The sequence below is a fragment of the Mastigoproctus giganteus genome, chromosome 14 (genome assembly GCF_048544385.1).
Source record: "Mastigoproctus giganteus isolate SK-2022 chromosome 14, ASM4854438v1, whole genome shotgun sequence".
NCBI classification, from domain to species: Eukaryota; Metazoa; Arthropoda; class Arachnida; order Uropygi; family Thelyphonidae; genus Mastigoproctus; species Mastigoproctus giganteus.
The window spans coordinates 113742703-113758212 of NC_143588.1; the positions used below are offsets into that span (position 1 = coordinate 113742703).

The 15510-nt window shown below is 37.5% G+C and overlaps 1 protein-coding gene across 1 annotated transcript; it reads left to right on the forward strand.

Annotated features, from left to right (window-relative positions):
• Nucleotides 1-13514: 13514 nt before the first annotated feature.
• On the forward strand, nt 13515-14810 carry LOC150075579 (uncharacterized). The gene has a single exon (XM_090388565.1). The coding sequence runs from the start codon at nt 13515-13517 to the stop codon at nt 14766-14768; it is 1254 nt and encodes a 417-aa protein (XP_090244691.1). The 3' UTR covers nt 14769-14810.
• Nucleotides 14811-15510: the final 700 nt, after the last annotated feature.

Sequence of the window (15510 nt, forward strand, 5' to 3'; positions counted from 1 at the left end):
CATGCATCGCGTCTCATGGTGGAACCTTCGAGCATCTGTTGTAACATGAAATTAATCCATCTCGTACTCCATTGTTAATATTATGTCAAATAAATGTTTGCCACTAATTACTGTCTTGTGTCATTTCTGCTTCTTGTGCCTCTGCTTCTACTTTCCCGTGAAGTTTCCGGTTATGGGTTCCTATGCAATCCGTAGCCGAGTGGGCAGGAGCGGGAGTGCAGTAGCACATGCTCTTTGAGTAGACCGGGGTTCAAGCCCCTGACTGCTGAATACGGTCGATCTGCCAACCCGCACTGGACCAGCGTGGTAGATTATGGTCCATTTCCCTCAGCATGAATTGTTGAGGAGGCTTCCACCCTGCAGTGGGTTGATAATGGCTGCACTTTACTTTTTTTTTTACTTTATGCAATTCACATTCCTTTAGATGTTACCTACCTCCCCTAAACGTTTGTATCAATATTTTTGAGACACCCTGTAGTAATGTCGTTTTTTCGATACGTGGTTAACGTTTTATTGTATTGGGAATATGACCAAATTGGTAAACAGTGCCGTGTCTACTTCAAGATAAGTGGGGCGCCTCCGTGGGCTGGAGCAGCAGTGTGTAGCACACGCATCTTGATTAGATCGGGGTTCGAGCCCGTGAGCCACCAAATACGGAGGATGCGGAAAGGGAATGACCACCGCATATCCCCGGAGAAATATGGCCTTAGTTGTTAATGCTGCTAAAAACCAAATAACAACAAGAGAAGTGGAGTGGAGGTATCTGAAACAACTGAATCTAACTTATTAATATAATCAGGATTATCTAGTGTTACCACTGTATCTCCTTTATCTGCCCTCTGTATAATAATGTCTTTTTTCCCCGAAGTTCTCGTAAAACTGAACTGTCGTGTGTATTCAATTTAGGAAGTCGCGTTTCTTTTATGTTATTCACTACTTGGTTAACACGTTGAATAAATAAATCTTTTTGTGGAACATTACGAAGTCCAAATTCAATATCAATTACGTATTGTTTTTAGGTAATTTTCGAGGTGGTAAATTATAATTTAATCCTTTGGATAAAAGTGAAATCGAGTCCTGCGATAGCCTACACGAGGAAAGATTTGTAACCTGTTGATATGTCGGTTCGTTGAATACTGGGTGAGGGGATGTGGTAGTACAGTACATTGTGTGTCTGTGGGGGGTTGTCACCCAACCTGTATGTTCTTGGTCGCAAGCCCGCGACAATGTGTTAGAATTCGCATAAACGTGGCTTGACCTTTCCGATAATGTTTGCAATTTATTAACGTGTCTGTTTTTTTTTTTTTTATTTCTGAGGCCTGTGCTTTCCGTCGCAAATCTATGGAGGTCTTCAATACAGACCAATCGTTCGGATGTAGATAATTTTTTTAATTTATCGCGAAGCTTCCTAACCTGGGAGAGGTATTTTTGTTTCTTCGAATATCGAGATTTTAAGGCAAGCTTAACGATATTACGCGATGTGGCCATTGTTAGTTGTTTTATGCCGGAATTTTTTTGATTTAAATTAACCCTGGCAAAGTTCGGAACGATGTTGTTTTGAAGGCAATATTTTAGAAAAGAAATATTGAAATAGTCAATAATGAAATAGTCAATAAGAGTTCAAAAAATGAATTAGATAGTATGAATCAGATAGTTTTTCTTTTTTTTTTTATCTTGTTTTACATAAACTGTTACATAAAACATGAAAAAATGAAACATTTATTAAATCATTTGAAATTTTACCAATTTTATAGAAACTTAAAAGATTAATTATTACCAGTTTCTAAAAAATAAAAGAAATTATTTACAAATTAAAAAATTTCATATATACAGGCAACCCCAATATAACATGATACTTCTACAACATGGTTTCACTCTAACACAATTGATAAATTGAGGCAATCCTCACACAACACAGTAATTATATAACACGGTTTCGCTCTAACATGTTAGAGAATTTCGGTAAACCTTGCATGACTGTTTTTGAGCTTTTGTGCAGGCAAAACCCTGCCATTATGTTGGATGTAATTTTTCAACATTTTCACTTTTTGAATCTCCACTGTTGACTCTAATCAAAAAAAAAAAAAAAATTGAGAAATCCCTGTATTTTATTTTGTTGGGAAATCCCCGTGTTACGTTCTGTGCTATTGAACTTGTGGAAAAATTAGATTTCAAAGTTTTATTACTATTTGGTAACAAACCAGGCCATCCAAAAGATTTAAGTCAACAAAACATTGAAGTTGTTTCTACCACCACAGTTGTACTGGGTTAATACAACTTCTTTCATTCTGCTGTTAGATCAAGGCATTATATTATGTCCACCTTTAAAACCATCAGAAAATCGTTACAATGGATTTTGGAAAAAATTGATTCCGAATCTATTGAAGTAATGGAGGCATGGAAATCAGTTGTAGACTATCAGAATCATCATAGCTTTATCACTGAAAGAAATAAAACCATCAATGTTAAATAAGTGGAAAAAATGTATGGCCAGAGTCAGTTCATTCAGTAATTATGGTCGAACCGACAGAAAACGGAATCAGTGCTATAATAGAACTTGCTATGTCGGTTGGAGGAAGGTTTTGAAGATATGACTACTGAAGCCCTTGTGGGTAGCACAGTTGATAGAATCGCCCTCCTCCCCACATTGGGTGGAAAAGACCCTAGTTCGAATTCACTCGACGACGGGGAAATTTTTATGGATCGTTTTCACAATGTGGCTGAGTTAGTCAAGCTCAAGTGAGGGTAGCATGGTTTTTTCTCCCGGAAACTGGTTTTTCGTCCATTAAAACAGAAAATCGACCTCAGAACATGCAATTTATAGACAATATATACAGAGCAACATGGCTTATGTTGCTAAAAAAAATTTAAAAAAAGAAATCATTACTGAAGACGTTCAAGAATTACTGGTAGAAAAAGGCTGGCGTGGCAGAAATGGCAGCGGAGAAAACCAAATCAATTCTGGAGGATGATAGTGCAGATGAAAATTCTAAACTTCCAAATTTTACACTAAAAAGCATAAGGGAAGGCATAAAGTTAGCCGAGTAATTAGAATCTTATTTTTTGAATGCAGATTCTTGAATGAACAGAGACCAAAGTTCAAAAGGGAGCTTCAAAATGCTTCGATGAAATTCACAAAGATATTATTATTATTAGTCATATGGTGCAAGGAAGTTTGAGGCTTATGCTACACAAAAAAAAAAAAAAAAAAAAAAAAAATCCCATGTTACCCTCAAAGAGAGAAAAGTCAGTTCATTCAGTAAAGTTCATTCCTCAAGAAGGCAAGAAAGACAAGAATGATGATGTCCAACTTAGGGCCCTGGATTTGCCAAGCCCATACCAGATGTAAGCCCCTGAGGCAAAAGATTACTGATTTTTTTAAAGAGAGTAGAAGATACACAAAATCTAGAATGGTGTATTTTTTTAGCTTTTGGAATGTAACCCCCTTTTTGTACTTTTTCTTAGTCCCGTATAATACGGTTTCGCACAACACATTTTATAGGAACCTAACTACCGTGTTATGCGAGGGTTACCTGTACTTAAAAATGTTATATGAATAGTATAGTGCGATGTAACAATTAATTATACAAAAACAATGTTTCAGCATGTTATAAATTTGTAAGAATACTGTTAAAAAAAATAGAAATGTACTGAGATGCCCATGACCACAAAATAAAGCTGACACAATCACAAAATTTAAACGTCTCTTGCAGCCTGAGAGAACGTGCCACACCATTTATGGGTTAAGATGTAACTTTGGTAGATGCAAACTCTTGTATTTTGACTGCTGAAATTCTAAAATAATTTGTTAACTAGGAAGTTCCACACAGACCAGCAGAGAAAACGTGAGTGTTGTTGTTATCTTTTTTTATGAAAACTGCATACACGGAAGGTGTTACGACCTGTATTACTTAGTACTGTGTGGTTTGGAAGTTGAGAAGAAAAGAAAGATTGTTCTTTCTTCTTCTCAACAAGGAAGATTCATAAACAGAGATTGTTCCAAAACACAAGTTGAAGGAATAAATGAGGAAAAAGAAAAGTTGGTTCTGTGAGTTGAACAGTACATGGATGTTAACTGGTTGCAGAACGTGTTCATATTGTCTAGGAAGAAAGCAGATAAATTATAGATGCCAGTTCAGAAGAACAGTGCCCATGGATTCCATGGGGACTTTCTATAGAAAAGACATACAGCAGAAACAAAATGTCTCTGAGACAGAGTGGAGAGACTTTGTAAGAGATAGGTCATTAATTAACTACCTCTTTTGAATGGAGTCTAGAAGCCTGAGAAAGTTTATAGTGGAACCGCTCCAGAAGTGGGAACAATATTTGTTCCAGAGAAATTAATGGAAGCACTGGTTAAAGAAGCACTGCCGGTGCTTCTTTAACTGAAGTCTTCTAGACAAGACTTCAATTATAACTCAGACACAGCATGGTTTTGTTAAGGGGAAGTCTTGTCTGACCAATCTTGGTCAGACAAGTCCAAGTTTGGACTTAATGTCCAAGTTTGCAGACGATACGAAGGTAGGCAGGGTTGTCAAGGACACTACTGACACTATGCTACTGCAACAGGATCTGGAAAGGTTGAGCAGATGGGCTGAGAGGTGGCAAATGAAGTTTAACATTGACAAATGTAAAGTACTACATATGGGAGACAGCAACCCCAGAGCAAGGTATCAACTCTGTGGTACTACACTGACAGTGGTAGAGAATGAAAGGGACCTGGGGGTGGTTGTGCAGGCAGATATGAAGTTTTCTGAGCAGTCAGATGGGCTGCAAGAGTACCTCATGGTGTACTCTCGATGATATATAGGAATTTTTCTAGCAGGGATAAGGAGGTGATTATTCCCTTTTTTAAGGCATCGGTCAGGCCACACCTAGAGTTCTGTATACAGGTCTGGAGGCCTCATTTCAAGAAGGATGTAGAGATGCTGTAACGAGTACAGAGATGGGCAACAAGACTAATGAATGGAACAAAGGGGTGCTCTTACGAAGAAAGGCTTATGTGTTGCAAATTACAGTGCCTGGAGACTAGGCACCAGCAAGGTGATCTGATAGAGGTGTATAAAGCCTTGAATGGTTTGAGCATGCTCAATGCTGATGGGATTCTTCCTCTTGCTCAGAATAATCACCTGAGATTGCATAAATTCAAATTGAGAAAAGACAGATGTAGGATAGACGTGCGGAAATTTGCCTTTAGCCAGTGGGTAGTTGGTTGGTGGAACAGATTTCCATCCCTTGTTGTGGAAGTTGATAGCCTAAACGAACAGAGGGGTGAAGTGGAAGTGGTTATTTTTTATTTATTTATTTATTATTATTTTATTTTTATTTTTATTTTTTTGGCTGATGCTTCATAAGCTTGCTTTCTTGCATCAAATGCCTCTACTAATGCTAATGCTAATATAACGTGGTAGGACAGATTTCAGATTTGCACAGAGTGAGTAGTTGTTCATAAGAAAAGTAATGCCAAGAATGAAAGAGAAAACCCAGTTTTTTAAATGCAGAGGAGGCAGTATTTGTGATGTGCTTAATGCCAAGAGAGAGATTAGAAGTCAGGGTAATCCCTAATACAGATATGTGGTCTTGTCTAGAAATGTGCGTCATTGAAGATAAGCATAAAAGCAAAAGAAGACTACTGAGTTTTAAAAGGATTGAAATTAAGTTATCATTTCCTCATTGGGAAATTGTCTGAAGATCAACATCAAGCAATTGCTGTGAATCTTTGAGAAGTTGAAGCTGTTTCTGCAGGACAAGGTTTCTCAAACTGGAAGATAGAATGCAAGGCACTATCATCAGCAAAACTATGGATAGGATTTCCTGTAAGTGAAAGGAGGTTATTTATACACAAGAGGAAAAGAGTGGGAGAAAGAACTGAGTCTTTGGAGACCCGAGCATTAATGGAGAAGTTAGCAAATAGAGAGTCATCTACCATCACCATGCAGTAAGCAGTCATAGAGAAAACTCGATGCCCATTTTAAAAAAAAAGCCGGCAATCGATGAGATGAACACGTAGCAGACCTTACTGTCAATCACGATCAAAAGCCATTGAAATATCAAGAGCAACTGCTTGAGTTTCCCCAGACGTTACCATTTAATTTGTCTGTAGATGGTAACAGAAGCCAGTATGTCACTAGTGGAATGACACTAATGGAATCCATATTGGCAATCATCAGTCAGGTGGAAGGTATCAAGTTTAGGAGTTAGGGTTAATGAATTTCTCCAATACTTTAGAAAGACTACAGGCGATTGCAATGGGGCGATAATTGGGAGGTATATGTCAACATTCTTATCTCTCAGCCTTTTTAGGAATTGGCTGGACATGAGTAAATTTCCAAGCAGAAGCAAAAACACCAGTAGAATAAGAAAGTAAAACTTTAACACAACAGGGATAAGCTCAGGAGCATAGTTTTTGAGAACCTATGCTCCTGAGCACAGAGAAATATCATCAAGAGCGGGGGTTTTCTTGTCAAGATTGTTCAAAATTTTGACATCCATTTGATAGGAAGCATAAGTGGAGTATATTGGAAATGGTAGAAGCTGGGTTTAGCAAGATCATAAATACAAAAGTTAGAAGAAAAGTAGGATGCTAGTAAGTTGGCTTTGTCTTTAGCTGAGGTGGCAATATAACTATCAGATTTTAACAGAGGTGGGAGTGCAGATCACCAAAACTTGCGGCCAATAACTATGGCAGGAAGATCAAAATGCTTGACTACCTTTTGAACAAGAAACAAGTTTACTACCCTTAGCCTGTTCAAAATCTAGTTTCGACTGATTAATAACTGCTCTACAATTATTGCAAGCTTTAGTGTAGCCAAAAAATGAACTCGAAAATTTCGATGCAAGCCATTTCCGATATGCAACATTCTTATCTTGAACAGCTTTTGCACATTTATTGAAAAAAATAAGGTTTAGATAAAAGACATGGATTTAAGGGAGTTTGGAATAAAGAGTTTCAACGATATAAGAATAAATTCATTGACACAATAAAATATTGATATCAGAATAATTAAAACTTATCAAACAAATAAGAATAGAAATCTTGCAATCATCCCATTTTGCATTCTTTTAATGCCAGAAACAAAAAAAGCCTTCTCCAATGGAGTTGGAGAAGAGGACATGGCCATTTTTTATTTGAGATACCTAAAGTACTGCTTGCCTGTACTGTGTACTTGAAAGATTGAGAGTGTTGGCTGCGTGGTTAGGATTGTCTGTATTCTGGTAGATAAATGAATGATGTGTGTGATGTCATCAGTAATCGCAAAAGTCTCAGCATCTCAATCAGCTGGCTCTGTGTGACTAGATAAGCTGTTTTGAACATTAACATCGTGAAGGAAAATTACCTCACTTAGGAAAGTTGCACTGGAATAAGTTGAGTTCCAAAGAAAGGAAAGTCATAGAGTTACAAGTGGAATTGGGAGATCGATAGAAGCGACGGATGAATTGAAAATAATGCGGTAGAGAGATTTTAAGCAAGAGAACATCAAAAAAAGGTGATTACAAATTACTAAATCCCTGACGGAATATCTGAGAGAACATTAACACAAGTACCGCCCTCTCTCACGGCTGGAAGTCACATTTCAGAAATGAGGTTTTACGAGAAAACTAACAAATGTTAGGGATTATTCTTAAAGGTAGATATCGCAATTCTTTGAGTTACACTGTTCAGATGTCATCGTAGAGATTTAGCATCATCAGCAACTTAAACCATATTGCACTGATACTGATCAGAACGTAAGGCTTTCATGTGGTTGATGTAAAATGTAAGACACCAGATGGTCCTTAAAGCTGTTGCAGACATTCTCTCAGATATGCCTAGCTGTTCTTGTTATCTGGAAGGCTAAATCACTGATGGGATTAAAATTGGGGTGACATTCAAGTAAAGTGGATGTAATTTCGGGAAATGACGGTTAATCTGTGACAGCCAAATCCTCTTGCACCTTCACGATGGTGGGAATGTTAGTAACCCTGAGTATAACCCCGTGTGCAAGTCCTAAAATAGTCATAAAATTTGTTCCTGGGTGGTCACCTAGTCAGTAGGTGACCACCCAGGAACAAACCACTGTAAACAGGGACACGGTGTGCCCATGCCACATGGAGGGATATCGTCCCTCTGTATTACCAGCAATACTAGGTGGGAGATGACTTTCATCAACCGGTGAAATACCACCACTTTGCTTATTGGTGGTTAGAAATGGTGGAATTCATGTTTAGTGTCCAGGACAAAGCTCCTGCAAACCCTTCTCCATCATGCAGTATGATTGATGTCTTTTCAGGTTATGATGGACATCATGGCAAGATCCAATCTTCCTTACATTTCGAGGGTTAAGCTTTAAAACGATTTTCGCAGGCTGGCCGCTAGTTAGCACCCAGACCGAATCTATTGGTAACTCTAGGAGGCTCCCAGATCAGCTAGTGCATAATTGTGCTACCTCTACTCTGCCAGATAGTGACTGGAGGCAGGTCGAGTAGTGTGTATGCGGGGATGCATTGCTGAGGCCACTATATATCAAGGAGCCGGATCTATTCTTATGATGTGTATGCCATCTCCAAAAATTTCATTACATACAGCATGTTCCCCCACCTTTTCTTCTTACTACTGAATATCCCACGAATTGTCAAACTAATAGAGCAAACTTATCTGCAAAAACATCTAACCTCGAAACACTTCCTCTTTTATTTCACAAATATATATGGTTTCTGTTCTAATCTCAGTGATGTCCATTTCGCTTACAGTCTGCCAAACCCCGTGTACTTTTTCTGAGAGAATCTCAGTTATCGGTTGATTCAACGGCTGCTCACATCAGTTGTCCGAATTATTCGCTGTATGATTCCTTTCGTTTCAAAGGTGATACTTGTGCATATGTTCGTTCTGATATTCCCTGTCAGAGACTTAATGATTTGGAATCTCCTCCTTTCAATCTTCTCTGGCTTAAAATCTCTCTACCACATTCTGTCAAATTCATCTATTGCCTCTATTTTAATTCCAACTCCACTAATCACTCGGAACTCCTTAATTTCCTCTCTTTGAAACTCGACTTTCTCTAGTCAAACTTTCCTAGCAGCAGTGATTTTCCTTGGTGATTTCAATGTTCACAACTCCAGCTGGTTTCCATTATCTACTCACAGAGAACAAGTTGGTCTAGATGCTGTGGCTTTTGCAATTCCTAATGACCTCATACAGATTAGCTTTAGCATTAGTGTTAGATGAGGCATATGATGCAAGAAAGCAAGCTCCACCATCAGACAAAAAAAAAAAACCTTTCAATTTGACTCATCTGATCACTCCAAATGTTTGTTTAGTTCAGCCTTAAATTTATTTAGGCTATTAACTTCCACAATAACAACAGATGGAAGTCTGTTCCAGCAACCAAGTACTCGCTGGCTAAAGGCAAAGTTCCGCACATCTATTCTACCACTGTCTTTCCTCAATTTGAATCTATGCCCCTTCCGGTTCTTAATCTTCGCAAGAGGAAGAATCCCATCAGCATTCAGCTTGCTCAACCCATTCAAGGCCTTATACACTTCAATCAGATCACCTCGCAAGTGCCTGATCTCCAAACGCCGAAATTTGCAGAGCTTAAGCCTTTCTTCGCAAGAGTACCCCTTTGTTCTTCTCGCCGATCTTGTTGCCCTTCTCTGTACTCGTTCTAGCAACTCTACATCCTTCCTAAAATGAGGCCTTCAGACCCCTACGCAGTACTGATGGTGTTGCCTGACCATTGCTTTATACAAGCAGATAATTAACTCCTTATCACTGCTAGCAAAATTCCTATATATCATTGATATATAGGAATTATATATCAATGATATATAGGAATAACCAAAAAGAATAACCATCCTTTTTCAATTTAAATTCATGCTCCTTTATGTTTGTTATTTCAGTTAAGGTAAGGATGCCATCGGCATTTACTTTACTCAATTCATTAACGCCTTAGACACTTTAGTCATGTCTCCTTTCAATGAATAGTTTCCAGTTGCTGTAATTGCAGAATTGGAGTCTGATGCTATATGAGTTGGCTTTCTTGCATCATTTTCTGCTACTACAGTGTACTTGTTAGAGTACCTTTTTGTGTACCTGACTAATCTTGCCTTTCTCTGCATTTTTCTGCATTGCAACAAAAATTTCAAATTATTATATTAGGGTTACCAGTAATTAATACAGAAACCAGTATTTGTGTCTGTAAATTGCGCGTGTTCTCAGATCAATATGCCTCTTTTGCTGGCCGAAAAAAAACCCAGTTAGTGAGGGAAGAACCCCTTGCTATCTACGCTTGAGACCGACAAACTCAGCCACGAAGTGAAAAGCCCACTAATGTTCCTCGCATCATCGACGGGAATCGAACCGGGGCCATTTCCAGCCGGTGTTGGGAGGAAGGTGACGATAACACTGTACTACTCGGGCAGACACTCGTCCACTAGATACACATTGTTCCAAAAATAAGGCTTTTTCTTGTAAGAGATCTTTCACTCTATTTCTACATGGTTCGTTTCTTTCCTTAATTTTTGTATAATAAAATGATTTTGCAATTTTGACTTTCTTTAATTTTTGCCGCGTTTCCCACTCATTTCCACCTTGCTCTACAACAGTTTTAATAACTGTTGTAAAGTCCCAGTCCTCTCTCTCAGAACAGCTGGGCTGAGCTTCCAATAGCCTTTTTTGTAAATAAATCTCCCTTCCACATTACTGCCATGTGATCTGAAACTTGTCGACCTCCCGCAAATCTCACATGCTGTATCATTGTTATCTTAACCTTCAACTGTCTTGTTGCATAAGTGCGATTCATTCGAGTTCTTACATTATTAGCTATTCTGGTGGCCACTCTTTCCCCGGATTTTTTTTCCCTCCAGACGTCTACCAAGTCCCATTTAGTACAGACCTTGATTAATTCACTAACTCCCCCCCCTCTACCTTTACCATGATGCGGGTTACCCTCCAGAATTTTGTCCATGATGAGGTCAGGAATGCAGTTCCAGTCCTCCACCATTACAACCCACCGCACCCCTCAAATAGTTGCCCAGTCCCTTAAAAAAAAGTTTTCCTTTCTAAAGTGCAATTTGGATTATAGACACAGATTAGTCTGATTGTACGCCCTTCCCCACAGCTCCAATCCACTGCCACAACCCGACCTTCAATATCCCTAGCCGCCAGTCATATAGTCCCTAAAATTGGAGAACCACTACTATTCCCACCTCTGCCGATCGATCCATCCCAAAGCTCCAAAATCCTAACAACCGGTATCTGTTTTGAAACTGCTGGACGTCTGCTAAACTTGCGAAGTGGGTTCCGTGTAGAAACCAAAATTTCACCCCCATGTTCATCATAATTTGTCATATCATCCTTTGTTTGTTAACCGCTCTCAGACCCTGTACATTTAACGACATAAATGTTATTCCGGACATTATGAGCAGAACTTTACTAGATCTTCTGCTGAGATATTCCTATGTTCAGCACTTAATTTTAATTTGTTATTGGTGAGCAACACAGTCATTGGTGGATGGGTAGGTACCCTGGTAATGCAACGTGCGATCACAGATGCTAAATTATTAACACAATATGAGAGATGCCAAATGCTGAATAAATAATAATGTATTAGAAGACAAAATGCACAAGGCATAATTTCTTATGGGTTTAGGTAATTAACTATATAATATTGGTGTAGATACACCATTCATACCCATAAATTTGAACTACATAAGTAGTGTAAAGGCATCGTTTTTATTATTATTATTATTATTATTATTATTATTATTATTATTAGCCATGTGTGCAAGGAAGCCTGAGGCTTATGCTGCACCAGCCAAAAAAATTTCTGTTACCCTGAGAGAGAGAGAACTAGAAGGAAATCACCAAGAAAGAGAAGAATGATGATATACAGCTCAGGACCCTGGCTGTGCCAAGCCCATACTGTATCTCATATTGTGGGTGCCTTCACAACGAGATAGCTGGTATTGCACTACTTTGAATAAATAACGCTTCTCTAGTAGAGAAGACTACTGTTATTTATCTGCACCGATATTATACAGTTAATTACGTAAACCCATAAGAAATTATGCCTTGTGCATTTCGTCTTCTGATACGTTAATGATAATAATAAACCCCGGGGGCTCACATCTAGTGAGTATGGGCTTGACACACCCAGGGTCCTGAGCTGGATATCATCATTCTTCTCTTTCTTGGTGATTCCCTTCTACTTTTGACTCTCTCCCTCGATCTCTCTCTCTCTCGATCTCTCGCACACACACACAGGGTTGCTCGGGAACTTTTTTTTTTCCTGGTGCAGCATAAGCCTCAGGCTCCCTTGCATAATAATAATGACAGTTGATTAATTTAACTTATGTTACTACTCTGTGGCATGTACTAAGGTGGCGCTGCTATAACAAAGAAATCTATGTTTCTATTCATTCGGAACAATTAATGTTTGTTGGTGCTTTCTGTTTTTTTTTTATCTTCCCGATTATCGTTACTTTTATTTTACCAGCAATGCTTTCCAGTTGGAATGTAGCAAGTTACTTCGCATTATTGTTTGTTATTCACCATAGAAAGTTAGAATAGCAACAGATAACTGAGATATCAGTGCAGTATCCTGTATTGCTTCTATGATTGGCTGGTAACCTTCATCCTCATCAATTTTCTGGAATGTTGCTAGGTTGTTTGATACGTACATCATTTGACAAACTTGCTAGTTTGGCATCATTCACTTCAACGGAGATTATATCTTGATACGTGGCATAGAAGGTAAGATTAACAACTTTTTAAAATTGTGGGCTGAAAGATTCTGAAAAACACTAGTTTTTCGATAGTTAATAAAATAAACTAAATGAAAACCACTTATTGTTATTATTATTACCAGCCATATAGTGCAAGGAAGCTTGAGGCTTGTGCTGCATCAGCAAAAAAAAAAATAAAATTCCCTAGTTAAATAGAGAAGATGATGATATCCAGATCAAAACCCTGGGTGTGCAAGCTCATACTCACCAGATGTGAGCCCCCAGGGGTTACGATCTTCATTTAAACTACTTTTGTGTAATTATAAAAACAAATAAAATTTTAGCTAACATTTAAATACTGCATAAGTTTTGCATGCTACTGAATGTTTCATTATGAAACAAATCTTATTTAAAAAAAAAATAACAGAACTTTCAGATATCCATATGTATTTCTAAATATAGAAACCATGTTGAATATTCCAATGTAATCGAATAGTTATTTGATATTAAACATCTTTTTTTTTACATTATCATTTCTAAGATGAAAATGTATTTTTATTCTCTTTATTTTATTTTATTATTATTATTTATTTATTATCTTTTTTTTTTTTTTTTTCAGATTCAACCAGAGGAATAATTTTTATTTTCCAAGCAATTTACAGAACAGAAAAGAAGAAAGCAATAACAACCAGTTTAGTTAGGAGCTTTGTTGAGAACAATTGGTACTCTAAAGCACTAATTTAAAAAAAAAAAAAAAAAAAAAATCAAAGTATCGATTTAAAAGAAAAGTCAATCTCGGGTAACAGAAAATGTCTGGTAATGAAATTAACAAGGAAAATGTTTTGCAAGAAGAAAATCTTCAGATTCAGGAGAAACCCTTTACTTGTGAAATATGTGGCAAGCCATTTTCTCACTCAAGTAGCCTTAAAAGACATTTAATGGCCCACACTCAAGAGAAGCCCTTTACTTGTGAGGTATGCGGAAAGGCATTTTTTCGCTCAAGTCATCTGAAACAACATTTGTTAATTCACACTAAAGAGAGACCCTTCACCTGTGAAATATGTGGTAGAGCCTTTTCACAATCAGGAGATGTTAAAAGACATTTACTGATTCATACCCAGAAGAAACCTTTCACTTGTGAAGTATGTGGAAAAGCATTTTCACGATCATCTAGTTTGAAAACACATTTATTGATACACACACAGGAAAAACTTTTTGCTTGTGAAATATGCGGCAAAGCATTTTCAAGGTCATCCAGTATGAAAAGACATTTATTGGTGCATGCTCAGAATGAACCCATCAATTGTGAAATATGTTGCAAGCCATTTTCTCATTCAAATAGTCTGAAAAGGCATTTATTGGTTCACACTCAAGATAAATTTTTCCCTTGTGACATTTGTGACAAGGTATTTTCCCGCTCCAATCATCTGAAAGAACACTTATTGGTTCATACCCAGGAGAAATCCTTCACTTGTGAAATATGTTGCAAGTCATTTTCTCATTCAAGTAGTCTGAAAAGGCATATATTGGTTCACACTCAAGAAAAAATTTTTACTTGTGAGATTTGTGGCAAGGTATTTTCCCGTTCAAGTCATCTGAAACAGCACTTATTGGTTCATACGCAGGAGAAACCTTTCACTTGTGAAATATGTTGCAAGCCATTTTCTCATTTGAGTAGTCTAAAAAGGCACTTGTTAATTCATACTCAAGAAAAATTTTACACTTGTGAGATTTGTGGTAAGGCATTTTCTCGCTCAGGTCATCTGAAACAACACTTATTGGTTCATGCTGAAGAAAAACCCTTTACTTGTGAAATATGTGGCAAGGCATTTTCATGGTTAACCAGCCTGAAAACTCATTTAATGATTCATGCTGAGGAGAAATCCTTCACTTGTGAAATATGTGGCAAGGCATTTTCATGGTTATCCAGTCTGAAAACACATTTAATGATTCATACCCAGGAGAAACCCTTCTCTTGCGAAATATGTAGCAAGACATTTTTAAAATCAGCAAAGCTGAAAAAGCATTTATTGGTCCACGTTCAGAAGAAAATCATCACTTGAGCAATTTAATAGCTCGTTTTCAGAACAATGTTCTGAGGAAAAGGTTGCAAAAAGCATTTTCAACATGATAGAATTGTAGATAGTCAAGAACTAATATATTGTTCCATTCACAGGTGACACCTTTTTTTGTACAGAATAATTGGGATAAAATATAAAAATGAGTGTATTCAAGGGCTGATCAAAAAGTTCTGCACAGATGTTCACAAATGAAGTTATTAATCTTCAATATAGATCTTCCACCGCCATTATCAATAAGTTTGCTATCATTAAGGAAGATAGCTAATGTTGTCAAGCACTCTTGGCTGAACAATAAATACTCATGCAGTTGTTCACAACTATACTGAGTTCATCCAAGGTGGAAAATATTGTACCCACTGACCCAAAAGGTTCCTTCAATTTTGAAAACAATCTGTTGTCAGGGTGGGGTAAAATTTCCCAGTTTACATTCTTGCAATAATATTTAGTTACCATACAGTCCTTGTAATGTGATGCATTTGTGTCAAATATAACCACAATTAATCATTAACAATCGGCTTCATAAATGGTGAGAAATCCTGTAACCTAAATTACCAAAGTCAACATGGAAAAAATATTCAACAGGTGTCTGGCTGTGTCTTTCAGAAATTTCCATATAAATGAAACAATATTCTCTGTTGACTCTGATAACCTTGTGTAGCCCAGTGAAAGCAAAGAATGCCTGAGAAAGTTGGTTGGTTGATTTAGATTTCTTAGGCACATCGGC

Bases quoted from the DNA above. Each gene is read 5' to 3' on its own strand.
- LOC150075579 (XM_090388565.1), top strand. From the start codon at position 13,515: ATGTCTGGTAATGAAATTAACAAGGAAAATGTTTTGCAAGAAGAAAAT.